Raw genomic sequence first — 27,429 nt, 5'->3', positions numbered from 1 at the left:
TTCACCACCTCTGGCTTTAATAACAGCTTGCAGTCTCTGAGGCATGGACTTAATGAGTGACAAACAGTACTCTTCATCAATCTGGTTACAACTTTCTCTGATTGCTGTTGCCAGATCAGCTTTGCAGGTTGGAGCCTTGTCATGGACCATTTTCTTCAACTTCCACCAAAGAGTTTCAATTGGTTTGAGATACGGACTATTTGCAGGCCATGACATTGACCTCGTGTCTTCTTTCAAGGAATGTTTTCACAGTTTTTGCTCTATGGCAGGATGCATTATCATTTTGAAAAATGATGTCATCATCCCCAAACATCCTTTCAATTGATGGGATAAGAAAACTGTTAAAAATATCAATGTAAACTTGGGCATTTATTGAAGATGTAATGACAGCCATCTCCCCAGTGCCTTTACCTGACATGCAGCCCCATATCATCAATGACTGTGGAAATTTGCATGTTCTCTTCATGCAGTCATCTTTATAAATCTCATTGGAACGGCACCAAACAAAAGTTCCAACATCATCACCTTGCCCAATGCAGATTCACGATTCATCACTGAATATGACTTTCATCCAGTCATCCACAGTCCACGATTGCTTTTCCTTAGCCCATTGTAACCTTGTTTTTTTCTGTTTAGGTGTTAATGATGGCTTATGTTTAGCTTTTCTGTATGTAAATCCCATTTCCTTTAGGCGGTTTCTTACAGTTCGGTCACTGACATTGAATCCAGTTTCCTCCCATTCGTTCCTCATTTGTTTTGTTGTGCATTTCCTGTTTTGGAGACATATTGCTTTAAGTTTCCGGTCTTGACGCTTTGATGTCTTCCTTGGTCTACCAGAATGTTTGCCTTTAACAACCTTCCCATGTTGTTTGTATTTGGTCCAGATTTTAGACACAGCTGACTGTGAACAACCAATATCTTTTGCAACATTGCATGATGATTTACCTTCTTTTAAGAGTTTGATAATCTTCTCCTTTGTTTCAATTGACATCTCTCGTGTTGGAGCCATGATTCATGTCAGTCCACTTGGTGCAACAGCTCTCCAAGGTGTGATCACTCCTTTTTAGATGCAGACTAACTAGCAGATCTAATTTGATGCAGGTGTTAGTTTTGGAAATGAAAATTTACAGGGTGATTCCATAATTTTTTCCCTCTGCTTGGTCTGAAAAAAATTACCCTTACTGAGTACCACATTTTTAATCTTGATTTCTTTTAGTGTTTCTTAAAGCCCTAAAGTTGCCATTTGAAATGAGTTTAGTTTTGCACCATGTCTGTGATCTGCTTTTTTTCAACAACCTTAAACAACTGAATGAACATCCTCCGAGCCCAGTGATTCCATAATTTTTGCCAGGGGTTGTATATCTTGCCTGGTTCCTGCCCAGTACTTTGGTTTCTTGAGGCTTCTGTACCCACCCTGGTGCTATTTATTTGGTATTTCTCCTAGTGTGCTGTCCTGAGATATGTACTGGAAAAAGAGAATTAATAGACCTACCGGTAATTCTGTTTCCAAGTAGTCCCTCAGGACAGCACCCTTAATTTCCTCCCTTATTATCTTTGGGCTGACGCAGGAACAGTCGCCATGGCTCTGGGTTGAGCTGGAGCTGTTAAAGTGGTTCTTATATATGAGTTTCTAGTAGCTCGTATAGACCATTTTCATCCATCCTTCGGTGGTAATTGGTAAAAACACTAAAGGGTGGAGGTGGGAGGGGCCTTTTAACCTCTTTGTGATCCTGTCCCGTTATAGGTCACTACCTCCTAGTCAGGGCCGGCTCCAGGTTTTTCTGGGCCCCGGGCGAAAGAGTCTCTGTGGGCCCCTTTAACACATACACGATTCATGATGCACAGATAAGGCGGAGAAATATATATATAGTACACAGGGCCCAGCCTGCCACCTCATCCTTTACATATGCAGACATGCGCGCGCACACACGGTACGCAGACATGCGCGCGCGCGCACACACACGGTACGCAGACATGCGCGCGCGCGCACACACACGGTACGCAGACATGCGCGCGCGCGCACACACGGTACGCAGACATGCGCGCGCACACACGGTACGCAGACATGCGCGCGCACACACGTTACGCAGACATGCGCGCGCGCACACACGGTACGCAGACATGCGCGCGCGCGCGCACACACGGTACGCAGACATGCGCGCGCACACACGGTACGCAGACATGCGCGCGCACACACGGTACGCAGACATGCGCGCGCACACGGTACGCAGACATGCGCGCGCACACGGTACGCAGACATGCGCGCGCGCGCACACGGTACGCAGACATGCGCGCACACACGGTACGCAGACATGCGCGCGCGCACACACGGTACGCAGACATGCGCGCGCGCACACACGGTACGCAGACATGCGCGCGCGCGCGCGCACACACGGTACGCAGACATGCGCGCGCGCGCGCGCACACACGGTACGCAGACATGCGCGCGCACACACACGGTACGCAGACATGCGCGCGCGCACACACGGTACGCAGACATGCGCGCGCGCACACGGTACGCAGACATGCGCGCGCGCACACGGCGCGTAGACATGCGCGCGCGCGCACACGGCGCGTAGACATGCGCGCACACGGCGCGTAGACATGCGCGCACACGGCGCGTAGACATGCGCGCGCGCGCACACGACGCGTAGACATGCGCGCGCGCGCACACGGCGCGCAGATTTGTACACATATTTTTACAAAAATTCTTAAAGACCTATATAAAACAGACAAATATATATACACAGTCATACACACTGACATTCACATACATGCACTCACACAGACCCATTACAAATATTTTTAATATGGGGATTGGGGAAGCCTCACTCACCTGTCCCCGGTCCAGTGTCCTGTTCAGCAGCTCCTCAGGTATGGGGCAGTGCAGGGCCCCCGGCGTGTCACAGACTTCATGGCCCTGGAACATCAGAGGGGCCCACTTGCGGTCGGGTCCGGGCCGCTCCCCCCCCCCATCTGTGCAGGACCTCCGACGGTGTTTGATTGCCGGCACTCCCCCAGACATGGCCACGCGCTGTTCGGCTGTGTCTGCTAGTAATGACGCGGCAGGGGCGACACACAAGCACAATTAAAGGTGCAGTGCCATCGATCCTGCCGTGTCATTACTAGCAGACTCAGCACACTGTGCGCGGCCATGTCTGAAGTGCTGGCAATCAAGCAGCGCCTGCGTCACTAAACAGGTGCCGAGGAAGCGGCCAGGGCCCCGACAGTGAGTGGGCGGTGGGCCCCTCTGATTTTCCAGGGCCCCGGCACTTGCCCGGGTACGCCGGGTGCTGACGCCGGCCCTGCTCTTAGTGTGCTGTCCTGAACGACTACCTGGAAACATAATTACTGGTAGGTCTAATTCCCCTTTTTTTTTTTTTTTTTTTTTTTTTAGCATAGCCTTATTCTGAGAGCTATAACTTTTTTATTTTTCGGCTGATGGAGCTGTATGGTGGCTTGGTTTTTGCGGGAAAAGTTGACATTTTCAGCAGTACCATTTTTTTTATTATTTACATACACATTTTGATTACGTTTTATTCCACTTTTTGTACAGTGGTATGATGATAAAGCACCATTTTTTTGCTTTTTTATTTATATTCTTTACTGTGTTCACTAAAGGGATTAACTATGTTACAGTTTTATAGGTTAGATCGTTCCGAACGCGGCGATGCCAAATATGTTTACTTTATTATTTCTATATTTTACACTTTTTTTTTTTTTTTTTAATATATTTAGTCCCAGTATGGGACTTTCACTTCCTGCAGTGTAATTGCAGTTACAGTTGTGCTCAAAAGTTTACATACCCCGGCAGAATTTTTCCTTTCTTTGCCTTGTTTCAGAGAATATGAATGATAACAAAAAAAAAATTTTTCTCCACTCATGGTTATTGGTTTGGTGAAGCCAGTTGTCAAACTACTGTGGTTTCTCTTTTTAAATCTTAATGTCAACCAAAAACATCCAAATGACCCTGATCAAAAGTTCACATACCCCAGTTCTTAATACTGTGTATTGCCCCCTCTAGCATCAATGACAACTTGAAGTCTTTTGTGGTAGTTGTGGATGAGGTTCTTAAATTTCTCAGATGGTAAAGCTGCCCATTCTTCTTGGCAAAAAGCCTCCTGTGCATGATCAAACTACCTTGCTAGTGCCTGGTGACCTGGATGTCGTCAAGGTCACCATAGCAACGATCGGGACCCTGCGATGACGTTGCGGGGTCTCCAATCCAAAACCAGAGGGGATTTTGTTCTTCTGCTCGCTAAATGCTGCGATCGCAGCACTTAGGGGGTTAAAGTGCCGTGAGCGGTGTGGGCACCACTACTGGCACTGAGTGTTGGGTGTCAGCTGTCAGGATCAGCTGACACCCAGCGGCAATTGCGCCCACACAACCTCTGTTCAGGCGCGATTAAGTGAGACCTAAAAAATACGTACCTTGTCCTTAACCCCTTTAAAACCCAAGACGTACTAATACCTATCTGCGCCCTGGGACTTAAGAACCTTATACGTATTCGTACGTCTTGGTGATCACGATCACCGCCGGATGTTTGCTGATAGCACTGGGTGTCAGCTGTGACAATGTGCAGGGAGCAGCCCCTGCACATTGCTGCGATCAAAGTCGATCGCTGCATTGTGGTGGCAAGGGAAGGTGATCGGGATACTCACCTCTCCTGTCGGCCTCCAGCGCTGTCTGCCGCGGCGTCCCAGATGTTGCCATGACGACCCGATGTTGTCATGACAACATCTGGATCACCAGACAGCAGGAAGATATTTTGGTCATGCACAGTGCATGACCAAAGTATCTTCTGCATCTGCAGTGCTGGCAGCCTGTATAGCACAGGGATGGTGCTCCATCCCTATGCTATACAGGCGGTCAGAATAAAAAAAGTGAAAGTCCCATAGTGGGACACAGAATAAAAGTAAAAGAAAGTGTTTAAAAATGAAAAAAAAAAAAAAAAGAATCCACCAAAAATAAAAATATAATGTACCCATCAATAATTATTCTAATGAAAAAAACAAACAAAACAATAAAAGTACACATATTTGGTATCGCCGCGTCCGGAACGACTTGACCTATAAACCTGTTCCACTAGTTAACCCCTTTAGTGAACACTGTAAAAAAAATAAATGAAAGCAAAAAACAATGCTTTATCATCATACCACCAAACAAAAAATGGAATAACACGTGATCAAAAAGACTAATATAAATAAAAATGGTACCGCTGAAAACGTCATCTTGTCCCGCAAAAAACAAGCCGCCATACAGCTCCATCATCCGAAAAATAAAAGTTATAGCTCTCAGAATAAAGCGATGCAAAAATAATTTTTTCAATAAAAACATAAAACAATATAAATGTGGTATCGCTGTAAGCGTACTGACCCGAAGAATAAAGCTACCTTATCAATTTTACCACATGCGGAACAGCGTTTAAAAAAAAAAAAAAAAAAAATTCCGGAATTGTTATTTTTTGTTTGTTCTGCCTCCCAAAAATTGGTATAGAAAGCGATCAAAAAATGTCACGTGCCTGAAAATGGCAGCAATAAAAACGTCAACTCATCCCGCAAAAAACAAGCCGTTACAGGACTGTCGGCCAAAATATGGAAAAATTATAGCTCTCAAAATATGGCGATGCAAAAACTAGATTTTACGAAAAATTGCCTCTTTTAGTGTGTGACAGCTGTCAGTCATAAAAACCCGATATGATTCTGGTATCGCTGTAATCATACCGACCCGAAGAATAAAGTCGTCTAATCATGTATACCGCAGGAGGAACGGCGTAAAAAATAAATGCTAGGGTTAGGGTTGGGATTTTTTTTTTAAAAGTGTGGGGGGGGGACGATATGGCGACTAGTGTTGAGCGCAATTGCTCGCTACTTGAGTTTGCATCGGTTGCTCAGGAATGCACTGAGTATCGCTGGTGCTCGAGTCTCTGCCCCATATGCCTCGCGGCCAAAAAAAACCTTGCTGGGATTGCCTGCCATGCACGAGCGATCCCCGCATGTTTATTTTGGGTGTCTAATAACCGTGAAACATGCGGAGCAGGGACTCGAGCATGTCACTTGAGCACCCGCGATACATGGTGCATAACCGAGTACCCGATGCAAACTCATGTAGCGAGCACTTGCGCTCAAGAGTAATGACAACTTATTCAATATGATGACCTAATGTTATCAAATTCTGTGTCGTACCTCTGGGTTGAAAATGTACACTATACCCCTTGATAAAATCCTTGAGGCGTCTAGTTTCCAAAATGGTGTCACTTGTGGGGGGTTTCCACTGTTTAGGCACATCAGGGGCTCCCCAAATGCAACATGGCATCTGCTAATTATTCAAGCAAATTTTACAATCAAAGGGTATGTGCACACGATGCAGAAATGCTCAGGATTTTTTCTTGAGCGTTTCTGCATCTCTCTGGCAGGAAAAAACGCATGCGGATTGTACATGCGGTTTCCTGCCAGGGACATGCGGAAATGAAGCGGTCTTCACTTTCATTTCCGCATGCGGGTTGACAAGCGCTTCCCAAGCGATTTTAGCATCACTTGGAAAGTGCTTGTCAACTTCATTACACTATATAAATCCATGCAACCGGCACGGATTTATATAGTGTGTGATGTCAAAAAATAAAAAATAAATCTATACGTTACCATCTGATGGCCCCCGGTGTCCTGCTTCATCGGTCCCGGCTGCCGGCAGTGAAGACTGTAGGACCTTCCGACGTCAGCGTCACGTGACCCGTCACATGACTCTGACGTCAGCGAAGGTCCTTCATTCAACCGCGAAGTGCGCGGGAAGCCGGCAGGATGCAGCGCGGGCCGTTAGAAGGTGAGAACATATATATTTTTTATTTTATTCTTTTTTTTTTTAATGGTACCTGGGTCTGGATGAGAGTCCTCTCCTCCACACCCGGGTACCATCCGCACATTAGACCGCATTAAAAGCGCATCAACATATACAGTGATGCGGATTCCATGCGGTCTAATGCAAGTCAATGGCGGCAGCAAAAGAGCAGCGTTTCCGCAAAATTAATTGACATGCTGCGGATTTTTGACCGCAGCGTTTACGCTGCGGAAAAATCCGCATCATGGGCACAGCACATGCGCATTTCCATTGGGGAACATTGCTGCCCTTCTACCATGCATTTTTCATGCGTTTCCGCGGCGTTTACGCAACTACAAAAACGCCGCGGAAACGCATGAAAAACGCATCGTGTGAACTCAGCCTAAAAGTCAAATGGCGCTCCTTCCCTTCCGAGCCCTGCCGTGCGCCCAAACAGTGTTTTTTCCCCACATATGGTATATTTCTGTGCTCAGGGGAAATTGCACAACAAATTTTGGGGTCCATTTTTTCCTGTTACCCCTGCGAAAATAAAAAGAATTGGGTCTAAAGTAACCTTTTTGTGAAAAAAGTTAAATGTTCATTTTTTTCTTCCACATTCCAAAAATTCCTGTGAAGCACCTGAAGGGTTAATAAACTTCTTGAATGTGGTTTTGAGCACCTTGAGGGTTGCAGTTTTTAGAATGGTGTCACTTTTGGGTGTTTTCTGTCCTAAAGACCTCTCAAAGTGACTTCAAATGTGATGTGGTCCCTAAAAAAAATGTTTTTGTAAATTTTGTTGGAAAAATGAGAAATCGCTGGTCAACTTTTAACCCTTATAGCTCCCTAATAAAAAATAAAGCCATTTTGGTTCCAAAATTGTGCTGATGTAAAGTAGACATGTGGGAAATGTTATTTATTAACTATTTTGTGTGACATATCTCTCTGATTTAAGGGCATGAAAATAAAAATTTTGAAAATTGCTACATTTTCACCAAATTTCCTTTTTTTCCACAAATAAACGCAAGTGATATCGAAGAAATTTTACCACTATCATGAAGTACAATATGTCACGAAAAAACAATCTCAGAATCAGGGGGATCCGTTGAAGCATTCCAGAGTAATTACCTCATAAACTGACAGTGGTCAGAATTGTAAAAATTGGCCCGGTCATTAACTTGCAAACAACCTTGGGTTGTAAAGGGGTTAAAATCCAGGGCACAGGGACATATTACGGCTCATGTCAGAAAGAGGTTAAAATGCAATGTAGTGAGGTGTCCTGAGGTGAATACATCTGAGAGCAGCTCCAAACTATATACAAGGGATACAAAAATGGGCATCAAAGTGGGCACCAAAGGGTGCTATGAAAAGGGACTTTGGGTCGCTGATCTCGCACAGTAGCCACAGATAGGGATTCCTCTTGTCCAAAGCAGTTCAATGTAGACCAGCCCCAAATAGGTTCCGGGCATAAGGGCTGGCATGAAACTAGGAAAACAGCCATTCTTCCCTGCTTTGCATAAGTAACTGGTATTTTTAAGTCGTTACACCAATAGTACAGATGAGTGCGGCCCTATCTGTGTGTTGGTTGGTTGAGATCAGTGGTCCAAAGTAATGTAACCCTTTAAAAAAACAGTTACTTATTTGAATCAGTGAAAAATTGCCTACTTTGAAGCCACACTTTATGCCCAGAACTCATTTGGACTAGCCTGACATGAACTGAATTTGATATGAGGCAACTCTGTGGTGGTGGTGTGAAATCAGTAGCCCAAAGTTATTTAACCCTTTAAAGGGAACCTTACATGTCCTTAAACGCTATTAACGTAAGATATATCGTTACGATGCTGTCCGGCTGCTTAACTGGAAGAACGGCTACCGGGCAGAAATAAACTACAGTGCCTACAACTAGTATTCAACCCCCTGCAGATTTAGCTGGTTTGATAAGATGCAAATAAGTTAGAGCCTTCAAACTGCAAACGAGAGTAGGTTTTATGAACAGAAGCATAAATCTTACAAACCAAAAAGTTATGTTGCTCAGTTGAATTTTATTAAATTTTAAACATAAAAGTGTGGGTCAATTATTATACAACCCCTATGTTTAATATTTTGTGGAATAACCCTTGTTTGCAATTACAGCTAATAATCGTCTTTTATAAGACCTGATCAGGCCGGCACAGGTCTGTGGAGTTATCTTGGCCCACTCCTCCATGCAGATCTTCTCCAAGTTATCTAGGTTCTTTGGGTGTCTCATGTGGACTTTATTCTTGAGCTCCTTCCACAAGTTTTCAATTGGGTTAAGGTCAGGAGACTGACTAGGCAACTCCAACACCTTGACTTTTTCCCTCTTGAACCAGGCCTTGGTTTTCTTGGCTGTGTGCTTTGGGTCGTTGTCTTGTTGGAAGATGAAATTACGACCCATCTTAAGATCCTTGATGGAGGAGCGGAGGTTCTTGGCCAAAATCTCCAGGTAGGCCGTGCTATCCATCTTCCCATGGATGCGGACCAGATGGCCAGGCCCCTTGGCTGAGAAACAGCCCCACAGCATGATGCTGCCACCACCATGCTTGACTGTAGGGATGGTATTCTTGGGGTCGTATGCAGTGCCATCCAGTCTCCAAACGTCACGTGTGTGGTTGGCACCAAAGATCTCGATCTTGGTCTCATCAGACCATAGAACCTTGAACCAGTCTGTCTGAGTCCTCCAAGTGATCATGAGCAAACTGTAGACGAGCCTTGACATGACGCTTTGAAAGTAAAGGTACCATACAGGCTCATCTGGAACGGAGACCATTGCGGTGGAGTACGTTACTTATGGTATTGACTGAAACCAATGTCCCCACTGCCATGAGATCTTCCCGGAGCTCCTTCCTTGTTGTCCTTGGGTTAGCCTTGACTCTTCGGACAAGCCTGGCCTCGGCACGGGAGGACACTTTCAAAGGCTGTCCAGGCCGTGGAAGGCTAACAGTAGTTCCATAAGCCTTCCACTTACGGATGATGCTCCCAACAGTGGAGACAGGTAGGCCCAACTCCTTGGAAAGGGTTTTGTACCCCTTGCCAGCCTTGTGACCCTCCACGATCTTGTCTCTGATGGCCTTGGAATGCTCCTTTGTCTTTCCCATGTTGACCATGTCTGAGTGCTGTTCACAAGTGTGGGGAGGGTCTTAAATAGTCAGAAAAGGCTGGCAAAAGAGATCTTTAATCCACACATGTGAAGCTCATTATTCTTGGTGCCTGAACTACTTCTTAATACTTTAGGGGGACCAAACAGAATTCTTGTGGTTTGAGGGGTTGAATAATAAATGACACTCTGAATTAACTTTTAACGTTTTTTTAAAAAAACAAAAAACAAAAACAAAATTTGCTGCAGTGCATTTCCCACTTCCAGGCTGATCTACAGTACAAATGTCACAATGCCAAGTTAATTCCGCATGTGTCAACCAGCTAAATCTGCAGGGGGTTGAATACTACTTGTAGGCACTGTATATTCATTGGAACGCTATTGCGTGCATATTAACCCTATATCTGCATTTGGGGATGTGACAGGTTCCTTTAAAAACTCCACTTACTTATTCAAGGCAGTGAAGAGTATTTCGATGCCCTTAACCCATTAGACCCAGCCTGAAGTAAATGGACTCTATTGTGTGGCATCCCTATCTTTTGTATTGTGAGGTCAGTGTCCTAAAGTTGTTTAATCCTTATTTGACTTGGTTACTTATTTGAATCTATGAAAATTGTCTATTTTCCCACTTTAAAGCCAGCTCTTATACCAATTTAGGCCAGTCTTTAGGGAACTGAATTTGAAGTGGGGCATCCCTTTGTGTGAGGTCAGTGGCCCAAAGTCATTTAACCAGTTTGAGAACACCTTTTATTTCCATTTTTGTGCAGCGTGTATATAAATATTTTTTTGTAGCTTGTTTCAAGTATATTCACCTCCGGACGCCTTTCTGCATTGTATTTTATGACTTTGATATTTTGTGATTATTATTATTATTATTATTATTCTTGTAAAAAAAAAATTTAGGGAAAGCGAAACAGACTTTAGTCCTGAATAAGAAACTGTTGGTCATGGATCCTCTGATCACCTAATAACCCTGCCTAATAAAGCGTCTGACCACTTGATTGTAGCACGTTTCAATAAAGGCGCATTTATACTGCAAAACAATTGTGCATTAAAACTGCTAGTCTCAGGATTATCTAGCCATTTATTGGGCTGCCATGAACAAGCAAAACCCTCTTTCTTCGGGTAAAATGATATTCTATGCAGCCTAAAAGATCATTGTTATCGGCGATGGATTATCATGGGTACACTGGACTCGCACTGTGAGCACAATGACAGCCTATGCTCTGAGCCACCTAGTATGGATTGCTCAGTCTGCATCGTTTACTTTGGTCTGTCTGTGTAAACAGGCAAACGACCACTGATCGGTAAAAGTTTATGGATCGGCATTTGTATTGTGCCACAGCAGCTTTGTGTAAACCGTAAGCTATGCTGAAGATTCTGTTTCCAGCTGCATTTATATCTAATGGCCCTGTCTGATTCATGGAAAGAGATGCACTTATGACTCTAACATCCCTCCTATCCTCTCCCAGCATCCTCATTGCCCTAATGGTCATGTAGTAGCACAGCTCAGCTCTTCTCTGCTCAACTCTGATGTGCATGCAGAAGAAAGCACTGATGCTCAGAAGATGCCATGAACCATCACTACATTCAAAGTATCAATTGTCAGCACATCCATCTAAATAAAAAAAAAAATTGCTAATTTGATATCTATTTGATTGGACATGTCCGATTTCAAACTGCAAATCACATTGTTCTCAGAGAAGTCACCAGCCAACATGTCAGTCAGCAACTTTCTAATAGCCCAGCACTCCAGTGTTCTCTAAATGAGAGCTCCTGTGTATGGGAGTGTCGGCTGAGATGGCTGTAGGTCAAAGCATTGTCCAGCCATCACCTTCCATGCGTTGGAATCAAAGTGTACCCTTAAAGATGCTGAGGGTTGGCACTGGGAGGAGAGCCGGACTCTAGCCTCATAATTACAGGGTTTTGCTGCTTGCCCAGCACGCCTTTTGGGGTTTTTATCTGAATACACAAAAATGATATTGAATGACTGACATCCTGCTGTACAGCTTGTACTTGAGGCAGGATGTCTGTCAAGGAGCAGGGGGGCTGATAAACAATATGCTCACTATGTACTGACTGCTGATTTTAAGTAGCCATGTGCCACCCCGATGACTAGAAGCAAGTGGATTCAGGGAGAATAGAACTTCATTTTCTCCCTGCAGCTACGCTTCCAATTAGAAAGCTGCACATGTTTAATACTGTGGCTTCAGATGAATACTACATTCTTTTTTAATTTTGCTGTCAGGTTCCCTTTAGATCTTTAGATTGTCCTTGGCAATAGCAAAGTGTCACTTATGTCATCGCTAACCAATTTCTTATCATAAGGCCTGTGCACAGAAGTTTCATGCAGTAAGGATATGTAATTCTCACTTAGGACTCAGCCTCCACCACATCTTCCAGTGGGTCCAAGTCACAAGTTTGCTAACAATTACTACTGTACCCGTGATGGGCGGAGAGAAACTTTACCACCTACTATCATTATGTCTTCTCAAAAGGCTCTGGTGTCTGGAGAATCTTCACCCAGGTTAGTTGAGTCACTTTTATTCTAGTACAATACATTTTGAAACTGATATAACTACTAAGAACCAAATTTAAAGGGAATCTGTCACCCCTTGGGACTTACCTGACCTCTAATATGGGCATACAGGTGATAGAAATGTAAATCTATACCTACCTGTATGCCCCATATTAGAGGTCTGGTTGCTGTGAAATGTCTTTTTATTCCTACAAGTTTATGATGCGTTCCAGTGACTCGCCTGCGCACAAGATCCCTGCAGTACTATGACTACATAGTACACAGCATAAGTTGGTTGTTGTAAAACCTCAGTGTAGGGCATCATTCAGACGTCTGTGTTGCATGTATGTGTTGTATCCGTTTTTTCATGGATAGAACCCGTACCCATTACAAACTGTGATGCTATTCACACGTCAAGTTTTCATCCTGTGTCATGGATGAAATGGGCCAATGCAAGCCTATGAAAAACACATACACCACGTGGATGGTGTCCATGTGCTGTCAGTGTTTAACATTTGTAAGGCGGCGGTGTTCACACTGCGCAGTAACTAAGGCAGTGACCCAAGCAAGTCCAACATAAGCAGCTTTTATTCAGCACTCACAGGTTAACATAAGTCCATAACAACGGTTGCCGTGGGCAATGGCCGCTTAGAGCCTGACAGGTGCAGAGCCTTCCCAGGCGTGGGTTCAGCTACTCTCAGGTCCGCAGAGCTTTCCTGCTATGCTCCTAGCAGGTTCTGATACAGAACAACACTAAGTGCAGGGGTTTTGAAGGACCTGTGGCAAGAGCCACTGGAAAACCCGGGTTGGAGGGAGGAGGCCGCCCCACTGCCTCCTGTGACCTCCTCCAAGAAATGAAGGCCCTGCCGGGTTTTACTTAATCTGCCTTAGCCAGATAGCCTGACTATGTCATTGCTCACCTTCATTCCTCCATTGCAGCCGCAGGTGTGCCTGTGACTGCAATGCACTCCAATGGATTTAATAGGTCTCTGTACACATTCTGGGGATATATAACGAGCCTCGTATACGATCCCAGTCACTGCCTCACACATTGTAAAGTATAGGAGAAGCTTTGTAACTTATTTCTTTATCCATACGTGAAAATCATTAGTGGTAAAAACTGACACACTCATCCAAAACACGGACTATGCACAGTACCGTTTTTTTCACATGCGTAGATAAACACTGACACGTGAATGAGGCCTAAGTCTCCAGCATTGATGGTGCCTTTGTAATATGTAAGCTGCCCAGGCTGTAGGCAGTAATGCAGCACCATACCATCAGAGGTTCAGGCTTTTGTACTCTGTGCTAATGGGAAGCTTTATGGTGTGTCCCCCCCCCCCCCCCCCTCCTTTTGACTCTGCAGGACACGGCATCCCATGGTTTCCATAAAGAATTTCAAATCGTTGTTCATCTGACCACAGAACAGTTTTTTCCATTTTGCCTTCCTACATATTAAATGAGTTTTGGCCCAGAGAAGACGGGAGTGTTTTTGGGTGGTGGTGACATATATATAGCTTCTTCTTTGAATGATAGAGCTTACTTTATACTTACATTTGTGGATTGCACAGTGAACTGTGTTCAATGATTTCAGGAAGTATTTCTGAGCCCATGCAGTGGGACCACCATATCATGCCTGTTTTAAGAACAGTGAAACCTGAACATCAGCAGGTCACTAGCATTAAATATTGACCATCGGCTTTGTTCCTTGTGCACATGGATTTCTCAATCTCTGAATCTTTGATATTATGTACTGTATTTGGTGGGATATTCAAAGTCTTTACAATTTTATATTGAGGAGCATTTTTTTTTTAAATTGTTCCATCATTTTTTAAATGAAGTTGTTCAGATTTCTGAACTACTGACCATCTTTGCTTCTGAGGGGCTCTGCCTCTTAAACAAGCTACAGTCATGTGACAGTTGTAAAATGACCCTACAGTATTTTCATTTGGGCCACTTAATTTTCCTGCCTTTTGCTAACCCTGTGACAACTTTTTTGAGATTTATTTCTACCATCAGTCTCTTCGAAATGAGTTAATTTTTTCCAGTGAAATGGAAACATATGTAACTTTCAACTTCTGATCTGTGTTTTATGTTCTGTTGTGAATAACATGGTTATTGGAGATTTCCAAATCATTGCATTTATGTATTCTCTATTTTACAGTGTTTCACCTTTTTTGAGATTGTAGATTTTACAGGACGGTCGGCTAAGATGGCATGCAAACAAAAGAAATGATTTTCAGAATCAAATGAACAGTATAAAATTGCTAAAACAAATAGCACAATTATTACATAGTTACTAAACAACTCAAAGACATTAAAGCACATCTGTCAGCAGGATTGTGCTCAGTAAACTACATACACTGTCAGGTGGGCGACATTACACTGATTAAAATGATACCTTGGTTGATGAAATCCGTCCTGTGGTTCTTGTGTAATCTTTACTTTCAGTTTGGCGATAATGATATGCCCGTGCTTCAGGGCGGCCTGTGGGGGGCGCTCTATCTGGTGCTTTGCTTATGTATTCTTATGTCTGCCTTCTGACAGGTCACTGTGCCTTCACTGACCTGCCTACTATTTTAAATACTGCCTGTGTAATTGTGTCCTAATCCTGAAATTTACATGCAGCAAAATGGCCCTGTAGCGCCCCTGAGGGTCCGACCGTCACAGGGATGCTGCACTTCGGTAATGGAGTGTGGTGTTCCTCCTTCGAGGTAAGGCCAGTGTGATAGTTGTGACCTAACCTTTTGCATCCAACACCACACTTCTCCACCAGAGGGAGCTAGTATACACTAGGTGCTGCTCCCCTGGTTACAGGGAGACTGGGGAACACAAAGTGGTAGGAACCAGCTAGTGGGTGTGGGTGGAGGACTTACAAGTTAGTTACACTTCAGATCTAATATTTAATTAAGAGCCGTCTTTGATCTTGGTCTTGGTTGCTGTAAAACTACTGTATGTAATGTGACTCCCGCCTGGGAGTGCAGATCCTGTGTGGGCCTGCACCGGCAAGGGACACAGCCCTCGTACCCTGGCCTTGGGACGAGAGGTAGGTTGTAGACAAGGAATGTCTCAACCCGGCCAAGGACCAGGATCAAGAAGGCCCGGGAGCTCTAGAGTGTGGCTCCCCAGCAAATGGGTCCCGGGGAAGATGCTGACGGAACGGAGTACGCCACCTGTCCTCGCCTACCTGATCTATTCAGAGGGATTCCGGCTGCAAGAGGGGTACCGACACCCGACCTTGTACTCTACGTCCTGGACGGGAAAGCCCGGTTAGGCCCTGAGGATCCCACCGGGCATCGGATGGAGAGGAATTGCCACCCGTGCCCTAGTCCTGAGAGGAGCTCAGAGGGAGACCCGGCCTATCTACGCACACACGGACAGGAAAGGATTCGGTCTGTAGTTCAGGAACACTGGTGTAGGGTCACTACCTAATACTGGACTTCCTCGGTGGTAGTCGGACCCCGTCCCTGGTGGCCGCAGTACTCCTTTGGGAGTCTCCTTCCTGCTATCATCTCTAAGCGAGTAAAGCCTTGGAAGTTCACCCCTATGGCCTCCTTACTGTTCATTATGCGCCATATCATGCCACGCGGTGCCCGTACTCCCTGCACTACTACCCCCCCCTCCATCGTGTTTGCTTGCCCTGAGGCCTTGCTCCGCCTGTGGGGAGCAGTGAGAACTTTGGCCGCCATGACATCAGGCCTCGGCGGACTGCAGCGGCGCTGGTGACCCTTCACCAGGCACCACAGGTGGCGTAGTCGTTTAACCAGCCACTCAACCCGGACGAGCCCACAGCATCCGGGCCACGGCTACATCCCATCTCTTCATCACAGGACCCGACACAGAGTCCCCCATCACCCAGGGTAAACTCAAAACTAAAAGGGCTCCTTCGAGAATGAGGCGTCACAGCCCCGCCGCCCGTGCATGCGCAGTAGCATCTCTCGGTTGCCGGGATATGGTACTACGCAAGGGCTGGCGGAGGCGCCATATTGCTGCAGGTAAATATCTTTTTCCTCCAGCAAAATGGCACCCACGCGTAGGCAGTAGCATCTAACGCTTGCCGATGGATACTACTGAGTAAGCGCCATTTTGCTGGAGGAAGAAGAAATGTGTATTATATTACATTAAAAAGCTGGACCATAGAAGGTGTGTGTGTGTGTGTACACACCACTAGAGGTCAGTAGTGCAATACACATCCAGATGTTAGTACTAGTGTTGAGCGAGCATGCTCGACACTGCTCTGTACTCGCCCGAGCATCTCACTACTCCGGGATGTTCGGCGAGCACCAAGCATTTCCGGGTTACTCGGGCGGGAGCTCGTGTCTCCGCCTTGCATGTTTGGCGCTCTTTACAGAGCCAATGAACATGCAGGGATTGCCAGCCAGTCACTGTAATGCCGCAGCCATGTTGTTTGTGGGCATTACAGTGATTGGCTGGCCGCACAGCGTCACCTCGAGTATTTAAAACCGGGCGCCGCCATCTTGGACACAGGCGCTCCCGATCAGACAGTGTAGGGAGAGTGCTGCTGGGCTAGGGAGAGATTTATACTGCGAAATAGGTAGGGTGTAGGGTCTCTAAAGCCTGCAAAATTAAACAAACAGTCCTTCTCAGGACTAATATCCATCCCAGATATCAGGCAGGCAGGCTGTATAGGAGACGCAGTGGTTATACCAACAAACACTGCATTACAGTCCTGTGTGCTCCTGCTGGTCAAATTGCTAGACTTATCCCCAGGTTTCAGGGGCCAGGAAAAATCCTTTTTTTTTCATCTAAATCCTGTTTGTTTGTTTTTTTGTTTTTTTCCTCAGTCAGACTGTACAAATATGTGTCTTATTAACCTTTTTGGTCTGTGAGTGTTCAGACACCAATATATCTGTTTAAAAGAGTCTGGTGTAGGCCAGATAACTAGAACTGTGTTTTTCCTCTTCCACGGTTCAAATCTGGGTGTTATCAACCTGCTTGCCTTTTTTCCATAAAAAAAAAAAAAAACAGTTCAGACACAAATATATCTATTTTAACAAGTCTGTTATACACCAGGAAATTATAACTGTGGTTTTGCAGTTCCCCGGTTCAAATTTCTGTATTATCCACTTTTTTGTCTTTTTCTCCATAAAAAAAAACATTTTCAGTGTCTCGCTGACTGTTCAGACACCAATCTGTTTAAAAGATTCTAGTGTAGGCCAGAGAAATAGAACTGTGGTTTTCCTCTTCCACTGTTCTAATCTCCTTTTTATTACCCTTTTGCCATTGATAGTGCGAGTGTAAGCTATTTTACTTCATTTACAATGGGCAAGGTGCGTGGAACTGGACGTTCTGGTGATGGTGCGTGCAGTGGACGGGGCCGTGGCCAAGGTGAAAATGTGCCTCAACCAACAGCCACATCATCTCGCTCCCAGTTCTTGATCGAATTACTAGGGAAGCACACAACAACAAGACCACTATTGCGAACTGATCAGTGTGAACAGGTTATTAATTGGATAGCAGATAATACTTCCAGTCACCTGGGCATCACCACCTCCGGTCTGTCTTCCACACGGTCAAGTGTTAGTAGCCGTGAGTCTCGACCACCTACTCCTCCTCACCCTGATGCTCCTTCCTCCCACCATGCCGAGTGTCGTCAGACAGCAACTGATCCCACAGTTGGACACTCTGAAGAGCTGTTCACTGGTCCATTTCCATATTTGGGCCCCTCGTCTGCTCCGCTTGAAGTGGTGGAAGAGGAGATCCCATGTAGCGATGGCCAAATATTTGAACAGCCACGGCCACAGGAAGGCGACGCTGGCAATTTGTCATGAGGTGGACGATGACGAGACACAATTGCCACAAAGTGAGGAGGAGGAGGACCGTGGTGCGGAAGTGGAAGAGGAGGAGGTGGGGGATCATCTAGTAACTGACCCAACGTGGCAGGAGGACACGCAGAGCGAGGCCAGCAGCACTCAGGGGGAGGGAGGCAGAGTACCCAAACAGGCAGGAAGAAGCAGTGTTGTGGCCGCAACAAAAGGCGGGCAACCGTTCCCCGTAACACCAACACGAGGGACGTTGCCAGTACAACCGGTAGGTCTTCCAGAGTCTGGAATTTTTTTAAAGACTCTGCTGATAACCCCAAGAAGGACATTTGTACCACCTGCCAGGCCAGCATCAGCAGGGGTGACAAAACTACCAGCCTGACCACCACCAGCATGATCAGGCACATATCAGCAAAGCACCCGACTTTGTGGGGCGAACCCCAGGGTCCACGACCAGTGTCAGCGGGTGTCACCACTGCTTCTTCCGCTGTTGTGCGTGTAAGAGAACCTCCTGTTGTGTGTGCAAGGCAATCCCCTGTCCATACTGCATTCAGAGATGCCCCCTCCTCTCAGTCTTCACTTGTTATGGCAGTTTCTCAAGAAACAGCATCTACGTCCACGTCCCACCGCAGCGTTCAATTGTCCATATCCCAGACCTTTGAACGAAAGCGCAAATTCGCAGCCAACGCCCCACAGGCCACAGTCCTAAATTAGCACATTTCATGACTGCTTGCGTTGGAAATGCTGCCTTTTAGGCTGGTGGAGATGGAATCCTTACACAACCTTATGGCGGTGATCGTCCATTGGTACTCGGTCCCCAGCCGACACTATTTTGCCCGGTGTGCCATCACTGCACTACACAAGCACGTGTCCCAAAACATCTGCCGTGCCCTCAACAACGCAGTTACTGGGAGAGTCCACCTGACAACGGACACGTGGACAAGTGCTTGTGGCCAGGGACGGTACATCTCCCTGACGGCACACTGGGTAAACATAGTGGAAGCCGGGACCCAGTCGGACCTTGGGACGGAACACATCCTCCCCACACTGAGGATTGCGTGCCCTATGTCAGTCAGAGTTGCCCCCACAGTGTACAGCTCCTGCACATCATCCTCCTAATATTCAGCCTCCATCTCAGATATCACCACATCAGTTACAAGCTGGAAGCACTGCAGTACTGTCTCAGCCAAGCGGCAACAGGCTGTGCTGAAACTCATAAGCTTAGGTGATAAACCTCACACTGCTTGTGAGTTGTGGACAGCTGTGAAAGAGCAGGCAGATCTGTGGCTGAGACCGCTGAACCTACATCCAGGCATGGTCGTGTGACAATGGCCGTAACCTGGTGGCGGCTCTGAGGCGAGATCATACACGTACCATGCCTAGCTCATGTGCTTAACCTCGTGGTTCAGCGGTTTCTTAAATCGTACCCCGAGTTGCCAGATCTGCTCGTGAAAGTACGCCGCCTGTCAGCTCATTTTCGGAAGTCGGGTGTGTTGCAGCAGCGTTTGCACCTTCCGGCACACCGACTGGTGTGTGATGTCCCCACACGTTGGAACTCTACCCTCCACATGTTGCAAAGGATTTGTGAGCTGAAGAGAGCAGTTGTGGAGTACCAGCTGCAACAAGGCCGTCGATATTCAGGTCAGACTCCACACATACGACCTTAGGAGTGGACCTGGATGTCTGACATATGTACTATCCTTACAAACTTTGAGGAGTCCACCAAGATGCTGAGTGGTGAAGACGCCGTCATTAGCGTCAGCATCCCACTTGTCTGTCTTTTGCAACGCTCTCTGCAGAGAATTAAAGAGGAGGCATTGGAGCCAGTGTATGATGAGATGGATCAAGAAGCCGTAGCGGGCGATTACACACAGCCCAGCCTCATCTCATCTCAACGTGCATTGGGGGACAATGAGGGAGAGGAGGAGGAAGAACAGGAGCTGGTATCATGCGCTGTAGACGGTAGTACCTGTACAACTGTCATACCGTCGGTTCAGCTGGGTGGCCTGAGGACAGGGGGGAGAAGGAGGAGAGCATGGTCAGTCATCATCTTGGTGAGGACACGGAAGTTTTGCCCGTTACCAGTCTGGCACGCATGGCTGACTTTGTTACGCTGCCTTAACCGTGACGCTCGCGTTGTCAAAATGTTGGGTGACAGTCATTATTGGTTGGTGACACTTTTAGACCCCCGCTACAAGGAGAATGTTCACTCTTATTCCTGAGGTGGAGTGGTCTACAAAAATGGGGCAGTACCAGAAGGCCCTTGCTGCAGAACTGTTAAAAAAAAAAAAAAAAAAAAGTTCCCATCTGAACACGCTAGCGGCAGAGGTCACAGTTCGTTGACCAACCAAGGCCTACAGGTGAGAGACGCAACTCCAGCAGAAGCAGGGGAACACGGTCAACGTTCTGGGACAGTTTTCTGAGACCCGCCCAGCTTACAGGCCCTGAGGCGCGGGGTACTCTCACAAAGAGTGGAAAGTTTCAAAAGATTGTGACGGAGTACCTTGCCGACCGTACCAGCATCCTCCGTGATTCCTCTGTGCCTTTTAATTATTGGGTATCCAAGCTGGACACTTGGAATGAACTCGCTCTGTACGTCTTGGAGGTCCTGGCCTGCCGCTAGCGTGTTATCGGAGCGTGTTTTTAGTGCCGCTTGGGGAATTAGAACTGATAAGCGCACTCGCCTGTCAACTGACAGTGCTGACAAGCTGACCCTTATCAAAATGAACAAGGGCTGGATTGGGCCAGACTTCTCATCACCACCAAATGACAGCAGAGTAACATAAAGTTAAATCCACTGTGTTTCGGGAGGTGTATTCCCATGCACCGCTGCACACCCACACATAGGTATACGCTTCCTCATTTCGGCTGTTTTTTGCTCTTCTCCTTATCCTCAGCCTCCACCACCACTATACCACCAGGGTGACTGTGGTCCGTGTTGCCAGCATTGCAAGTTCCTCTGTCCTAATTTTTGGCAGCTTTTGCTTGGAAGGCATAGGCAAAGACGATGGGAGACCCACTCCCCAATAATGGGAATAATGTTTTTAATATGCTGTACTGCATGGCTCTTGTAAGGGGCATTAAAATTGTCTTGTTAAGCTACTGTGACCTCCACGTCTCTTCCAAGGGGCATTGATATGGACTTTTTATTCCACTGCGACGTCTACCACTCTTCCAAGGGGCATTGATATTGTCTTTTTATTCCACTGCGACCTCCACCACTCTTCCAAGGGGCATTGATATTGTCTTTTTATTCCACTGCGACCTCCACCACTCTTCCAAGGGGCATTGATATTGTCTTTTTATTCCACTGAGACCTCCACAGCTCTTCCAAGGGGCATTGAAATGTTGTTTTTAATTACCTCTAACCTCCATGACTCTTCCAACGTGCATTGCATTTCCTCCTAATTTTAGTCAGCTTTTTCTTATCTGTGAATAGGCGAACACTAAGGGAGACCCACTCCCCAATAATGGGTAGAAGGTTTTTAGTACTCTGTAATCCACTTCTGTTTCAAGGGGCATTGCAGTTCCTCATAATGTTTGGAAAGCCTTCCATTCACTGCTTAGGCCAACAGTGTACAGGAGACCCAGTTGCTATAAATGGAAAAAACTGTTTAGTTAAGGCCCTCTGACCTCCATGCCACTTCCAAGGGGCATTGGAGTGCCTCGAAATTTTTGGTAGGCATTGCACTCGCTGTATGCCCTATAACTGTGTAGCTGAACCGCTCCTTTTGGTACAGAAACATATCCTACAAGACATGTGTGGTTGACTGGCCTGATATTGATGTGAATGGTCCCTGTTCCTCCTGCTCTTTCTCCTTTGCCACCACCACATCCTTCATTCATCACCTGAAGCTTTGTTTTAACGGGAGTCATAGAACTGGGATAGTAGCAGGATAACATCCAGCAATCCTCGGAAAAGGTAGGATATGCGCCAAAACGCTGACCACCTCAGGCCTAGCCGCTACTACATACATGCGCTTGCATTCCAAGGAACAGAAAGCTAAGGAGATGGATGGCCTCATGATCATGAATAATTTACTCGTTGTGTAGGAGGCCGACCACTGCTGCTGTCTACCTTCTGAACTTTGTGTTGAAGCCTGATTGACCCAGGACCCGCAATCCTCTATGTCTGGAGGACGTGTTGCATCCCAGTGTCCAACTGTGTCCCGGCTTCCACAATATTAACCCAGTGTGAAGGCGTCAGTGAGATGGACTATCCCTGGCCACATTCACTTGTCCACGTGTTTGTGGTTAGGCTGTTCTTCGCACTAAATGCACTGGGGAGGGCACAGGTAATGTTTTGGTATGTGCGCTTGTGTATAAGGCACACCGGGACAAATGGGGGCGGCTGGGGACCGTTTATGGACACCCGGCTGCCCCCAGGTGGCTGGGGACCGTGTGTGGGCACCCGGCGGCGGGGCGACTGGGGACCGAGTATGGACACCCGGCTGCCCCCTGGTGGCTGTGGACAGAGTGTGGACACCCGGCCGCCAGGCTGCTGGGGACTGAGTATGGATACCAGGCTGCCGGCGTCTGCCTCCACAAGCCTAAAAGGCCTCATTTCAAGTGCAAGCAAGCTAGCAGTATGGTATTGCAGCCTGGGGCTGGGTGGGTGGCAGGCTGCATACTTGTGCTTGCATTGCAAGGAATGGGGGAGGTACAATTGATCACTGCCCTGGGACAAGGACTTGCAACTATCCCCGTGCATCTTCTGATGCGGCAAGGATCACTTCTGATGGGCACACTTTTAGTCAGTGACCTGGGTGTCAGAGATGCTTCCAGGGGTCTTCCCCATGCTGTTCCCATGTCTTTTCAGCACTGTATGCATGTGTCACACAGCACATGGCCAGATAAGGTTGTAAAATGTTAAAATGACATTTCCCGGTGAATTCATTTGTCACAGGTGAAAGCAATACAAAAGTGCAAAAATGCATAAAAAATGCTACTTGTGAACATAGCCCAAGGTGTGGAGGAGTATTTTTGTTTTTGGTTATTTATTTTACCTTATACACAAGTCTTTACCCTGGAAAGGAAGTTCCTTAACATATTTCACAGGAAAACCGTTTCAGTTTCGTTTTTGAGCATTTTATTGTGAGCCCGTAAAGTGGTTTAATACCTCTGACCATGTTGTTGACAGCAGTGACCTGGGGGTCAGAAATGCTTCCTGAGGTGATCCCCATGCTGTCCCCATGTCATTTGAGCACTGTCACTATCGTTTTGGGCACTTTTTAGGCTTTCTACAGACTGCGGGGGGTGCCGCTGCAAAAATGCTCGGGTCTCCCATAGACTAACATTGGGCTCGTTGCTCGGGTCGAGCACCCGAGCATTTTAGTGCTCGCTCAACACTAGTTAGTACTCCATCTTAGGACTCCCTGATGAAGCAGGAGCGTAACGATGTTGGAGTGGTGTGAGGGGACTGTGGTATGTCCCTATGACTAACATCTGGATGTTTATTGCACTATTGACCACTTGTTTGGTTATATGTATTATGTTAAGCCACTCTGCACTTTATCATTGAGATACTTCACTTGAGGACTTTATAAGCTGAGTTGCTGTATTTGCTGAGAGTCTACTGACCTCTAGTGGTGTGTGTGTATATATACTACTTCTATGGCCCAGCTTTTTGATGTAATAATACAACTTGTCAGTATTGCACTTTATCTTAAAGACATCTGCATTATTTACTATAGCTGAATGACTAAACTGTGTTCATTATGAATTAATTTGGAACTGACCATTCATATTGCATATATAGCTGTGTATAAAGTACAACTGAAATGATATAATTGATGATCTAAATTGCGGACCTAGTGTATTGATCTTTTGTTGTATAATTATGAAGTGCAATTATTAATTTATCTATTGTGGACATACTTATCCCCCTCTTACATCAATTTTTAATGTCTTTGTCTGTGTGTTTTTTAATCTTCTTTGTTTAATAAAGATTATTGCATTATATAAAGCCTGTTGGGTAACCCTGGGCATCTGATTGTTTGATTATTGGTATTTCCTTCATTGATGAGATTTCTTTATGTTAAGGAGAAGTCTAACAAAGGCCTCTGTGTCTGCGTAAAAGAAAAAAAAAAGACTTTTTGTGAGCAATTCAGTTCTGGCAAACATATGCACTCCTACCTTCTGGCTTGCACAACTTATCTTTTGATTAGTCTGCTTGGTACAACGTCATTATTGCAACGCGACGCATACACAAGGTCGTACCAAGCGGCTAATTAAAAGCAGATTCTCAGATATCTGAAGGTAGGAGGCAGTTCTGAACTCTCCTATCTAGCGGCCATGGAATACTGACCTGGCTGTTGGACTAGAGTTCTGCAAGTTGACTCACTCATCACTAAGAGGAACGGATTCCACTTTTTTTTTTTTACACAAAATCTGTAATACATCGTGGACAGTCTAATATTTTATTTAGGAATGTGGTTTGAAATAAAACCTACTATGCATTTGTATTTTTAACTTTTTACGCTGTCTTTTTTTATAGCTCTGATGTAACTGTTGCAAAAGTATTAAAGAAGCCAGTAACACCAGGAACTTGTCCTCCTAAGCTGATGTTGTCACGTGATGAGCCCTACCTGTGAATGAAGCATGGACAAAGTGACTTCAACTATTGTATTTTAATAATGGAAATAAAAAAATAAAATTTAAGTGCATTTTTAAAATTTTATTAACTGCATGCTCTGATTTTGTGTGGTGTGTGTGTGTTTTTTTTGTTGTTGTTGTTTCCCTCCCCCTCTCTCTCCAGTATTATTGTGTGGGGTAAGAAAATTTGGTATCAACAACCTGAACTATAAAAATACCAAAGCAATGTCCACTTTTGGCAAACTGTAAAGAGTTACTTTCATCATGTTATTAAATTGGTTTGATTAGACAGCATGAAGAAAAAGATTACAATTTACAGTGGCTTACAAAAGTGTTCACCCCCTTGGCATTATTTGTTTTGCAACTTCACAACCTAGAATTTCCGTGTGTGTGTGTGTGTGTGTGTGTTTTTTTTTTTTTTTAAATCTGAGGGCTGTAAGTTTCTTTGGATAAGTCTCTGTGAGCTTTCCACATCTTGCCACTGGGATTTTTGCCCATTCCTCAAAGCAGAACTGCTTCAGCTCCTTCAAGTTAAATGTTTTCCTCTGATGAACAGCAATCTTCTAGTCTGACCCCAGATTTTCAATCGATTTTAAGGTCTGGGCTTTCATTGGGCCACTCCAAAACATTTATACGTTTCCCCTTAAACCATTCGAGTGTTACTTTAGTAGTATGCTTTCGGTCATTGTCTTGTTTGAAGGTGAACCTACATCTGTCTCAATTCATTGACAGACTGAAACAGGTTTTGTTCAAGAATATCCCTGTATTTTGCACCATCCATTTTCCCTGTCACTGCTGCTGAAAAACATCACCACAACATGATGCTGCCATCACTATGTTTCACTGTGGGGATGGTGTTCTTGGGGTGATGAACTGTGTTCGTTTGGCACCAGACATAGCGTTTATCGTGGTGGCCAAAAAGTTGTACTTCTCAATAACTTTAACCCTGACATGTTTGGATATCTCCTGGGCTTTCATGCTACGGTTTGTTTAGTGGTGCCTCTTAATTAAAGGGAAGGTGCCCCCCGCCCACCAAAAAATGAAGATTTTTCAACAATTGAAAATATGTAAGGTTTTTTTTTTTTAAACAAATGATACATATATTTTTATTTTTTTTTTATAATTAAGTAAAATATTAAAAATAATTTAAAAAGGTTTTGGTATTTCCACTTTTAAACACTAGAGGGAGCAGCTGCTGAAACTTGCCATGAAAACCTAGGCTACAATTAGCTCACATTACAACTGCAGTAAATGTGGGTTGAATATGCTCACCCATGTGATGTCACTCCTCTCCTCCCCTTCTGGGTGTTTATAAAAAAATGAAGTTTAGGATCACAGTGAGGAGCAATTTTGTTGGTGACTGCCAGTGATACTGACAAGTAGACAGTGTCACCGAGGACGGCCGGCAGCATCGGTTCTGTTAGTGCTGCTCACTGTATCCTATGCTGGTGTTAGATATGTGGAGTGTATCATGTGTGATTTAGATACGCCTGGAGTAACACATGCTGGGATTAGATACAGGGATAAGTGTAGTTCGTCAAATCACAGCTGGCACCAAGACATGGGGTTCATGTGGTTAATAATGTCTATCAGCTACCCCTATTACTAACCCAATAATGAAAGAAAAACAGGTACAATTTATTTTTATATTTTAAAAAACACTCCCTGACTTGTTCCCTGGTTCACCAATTTATTTTAAAAAAATAAATAAAAAACATGCAGGTCCGCTATAGTCGACAAATGGAAACCTGAAAAAAATAAAATAAGAGAAATAAAGAGAAGACACACTCCCTTGTTCACCAATTTATTAGAAAACAAAAAGTTCCCATGCAGGTCCGACTTAGACCATGGTGTAGCCAAGACGGTCCCTGAATCTGACATCCAAAGGATACGACTCTCCATAGGTTGTAGCAGCATCCACTCCTGCTGTGCTCCGTGAGACCCGGCGGTTCTGGTGAGCGCTGATGCTAGTGACGCGCCCCCTGGGCCTGTGTTGTGGATGCACGTGTGCGGGAATACCCGGAGCCGGATCGCTGGGGGTTGTAGTCTTCCATGGCGGTGACCCGGTCCGTGCCCAGGGCGGTCAAACCAGTGGCAGTCTTAGTGTTATAATAAGTGTCCGACTACGCCACCCGTGGATTGTGGTCAGTGGGGACTGCCGCTGCAAGGCAGACCGCTGAGGCTGGTATTATGTGTGCAGCTTAGAATGGGATGACTCCCCACGGGAGGAGTATAGCCTCAGGGCAGTTAGTGTGGATGATGGGAGTGATGGTGCACGAGCGTCCCAGCACTGATAGTGCTGGTGCGGCGAAGAAGCACAGAGACGTGTAGTTGCAGTTTCCAATGCTTTACTCACAGTTCTTTACTGGTCCTAGTCACCTCGGTACCGGCGGTGACTGCCCAAGCCGTGCTGCGTCCACCAGGCAAGGGGCTCGACCAACTCCCAGGCAATTCCAGAGCGTGGCACAGGGCTCCCTTCTCTTCCTTTCTCTGGCCGTGCCCCACCAGTGACTCTACGTTTGTCCGGCTACCTCGGGCCTTCTTCTGCGTCCCTGACCCTATGTAGTGTGCCTTCCTGGTAGGTGTAGTGAGGGGTCGCACCGAGATA

At 45.7% G+C, this 27,429-nt stretch overlaps 1 protein-coding gene across 1 annotated transcript in view; it reads left to right on the top strand.

Moving 5' to 3' along the window:
- The window catches only part of NDUFA7 (NADH:ubiquinone oxidoreductase subunit A7), a 41,527-nt gene extending 16,645 nt beyond the window's left edge, over positions 1-24,882 (top strand). The window contains exons 3-4 of the mRNA XM_073651051.1: positions 12,304-12,453; positions 24,724-24,882. Coding sequence (XP_073507152.1) covers positions 12,304-12,453; positions 24,724-24,820 — 247 coding nt within the window. The 3' untranslated portion in view covers positions 24,821-24,882. The remainder of the gene's footprint in view (positions 1-12,303; positions 12,454-24,723) is intronic.
- Positions 24,883-27,429: the final 2,547 nt, after the last annotated feature.

This window comes from Phyllobates terribilis, unplaced genomic scaffold, assembly GCF_046119375.1.
Source record: "Phyllobates terribilis strain yellow unplaced genomic scaffold, ASM4611937v1 Scaffold_1__5_contigs__length_1240528914, whole genome shotgun sequence".
NCBI lineage: Eukaryota > Metazoa > Chordata > Amphibia > Anura > Dendrobatidae > Phyllobates > Phyllobates terribilis.
Note: the sequence above shows the minus strand (reverse complement) of the source record. Positions and strands in the feature narration are given on the sequence as shown.